This window comes from Pyrgilauda ruficollis, unplaced genomic scaffold (genome assembly GCF_017590135.1).
Source record: "Pyrgilauda ruficollis isolate IOZ18807 unplaced genomic scaffold, ASM1759013v1 scaffold40, whole genome shotgun sequence".
NCBI lineage: Eukaryota > Metazoa > Chordata > Aves > Passeriformes > Passeridae > Pyrgilauda > Pyrgilauda ruficollis.
Genome location: NW_024525490.1, coordinates 3,910,453 through 3,911,841, shown reverse-complemented (window position 1 = coordinate 3,911,841; position 1,389 = coordinate 3,910,453). Strand labels below are relative to the sequence as shown.

At 38.9% G+C, this 1,389-nt stretch overlaps 1 protein-coding gene across 1 annotated transcript in view; it reads left to right on the top strand.

Annotated features, from left to right (window-relative positions):
- Positions 1 to 530: 530 nt before the first annotated feature.
- The window catches only part of LOC121358915 (glutathione S-transferase-like), a 4,535-nt gene continuing 3,676 nt past the window's right edge, over positions 531 to 1,389 (top strand). The window contains exons 1-2 of the mRNA XM_041477490.1: positions 531 to 638; positions 1,230 to 1,281. Of these exons, the coding sequence (XP_041333424.1) occupies positions 552 to 638; positions 1,230 to 1,281 (139 nt within the window). The 5' untranslated portion in view covers positions 531 to 551. The remainder of the gene's footprint in view (positions 639 to 1,229; positions 1,282 to 1,389) is intronic.

Genomic DNA, 1,389 nt, shown 5'->3' with positions numbered 1-1,389 from the left:
GCAAAATTAATTTCCATGTTTTGGAGGTTTCTCTAAAGAAATTACAGAAGCAGAAAGTGTTGTAGAAGAGATTGACTGACGGCAAGAATTCCTTCTTGTTTGGTTATAATGGAGCATAATAGCTGCTGGAGAAAGCAGAGCCAATTGCTGAGTTTATAGCATGTATCTGATTAAACAGTAAACTGTATTCTGAGGTAAAGCCAAAATATCCAAAGAGCACCCTCTGCTTTCTGGTCAGAAGAGAATGCTTTGGATGGAAGTGGTTTTGATTGAGTGGTTTTCTGTGTGGGCCAATTGCTCTAAGTACAGAGTTCTGCTTAAATATTCTGCATGTGTAAGTAATATTTGAAGGCAGAATGATACAATGCAGTCTCTCCATACATTCTATCTTTTACCTCCTCTATTGATTGATTCACATCTTGGACGATAAATTATTGGTTTCAAACAAGACAACTTTGAAAGTGATTTAGAGATTTGAATCCAGGATTGTGAATGATTATTGTGCAAACTTATCTTCATTGCAGATACTAAGGAATCAAGCACGGGGAAACATGTCTGGAAAACCCAAGCTGCACTACTTCAATGGACGAGGCCGGATGGAAACAATTCGGTGGCTCCTGGCAGCAGCTGGGGTTGAGGTTTGCTTCTGGTCTTTAATACCGAGATCCTGTGACAAATATGTGCTTTTACTGTTCCTTCTGAAAAGTGTGACTGAGCAGGAGTTTCAAACTCTGCCTTTAGTGCATTGCTGAGCAAGCCAACAGGGACCAAGAGCTTAACCTAAGCAGGGGCGAGTTCCTGTCACACTTGCATTCGTCCTTTGCAAAGCCCACTGGCAGCCCCCAAATGCTTTTCCCCTGTAGCTAGAGAGAGAAGAATTTTAAAACCCAAGCAGCTAAACGTGGCTTGATAATTTTCTGACCACAGAGGTCAAGCACCTGCAATTCTGTGTACCTTCAGTTAGATTCCAATGTCCTAAACTACAAGTTTGTTTTTCCTCTGAGAGATTCTAATACTAAACCAGAGATGGAACATGGCAATCTGTGTGTTTCAAGATGCAGGGGTTTCTGTCACAGTGATGGCAAATTTGTCCAGAAATTTTCAAGTACAATTTATATTTTAGAAAAAAAAATTGCCCAAAACACATTTCTTTAGGCCTTCTTTACCTAAATGAAGAAGAAGCTAAACCATGGAATGACAACTGAACTTTTCTTCTCTCCTTCCTACAGTTTGAAGAATCTTATCTGGAAAAAAAGGAGGATCTGACCAAGTTACAGAAGGGTAAGTTTCCCTCACTTTTAGATAATAACATCAGCAATAGTTAAAATAAGAAGAATCCTAATTAAAATCAGAATTAGAGTTACTTGTTTATTTCAACTAGGAATTCTT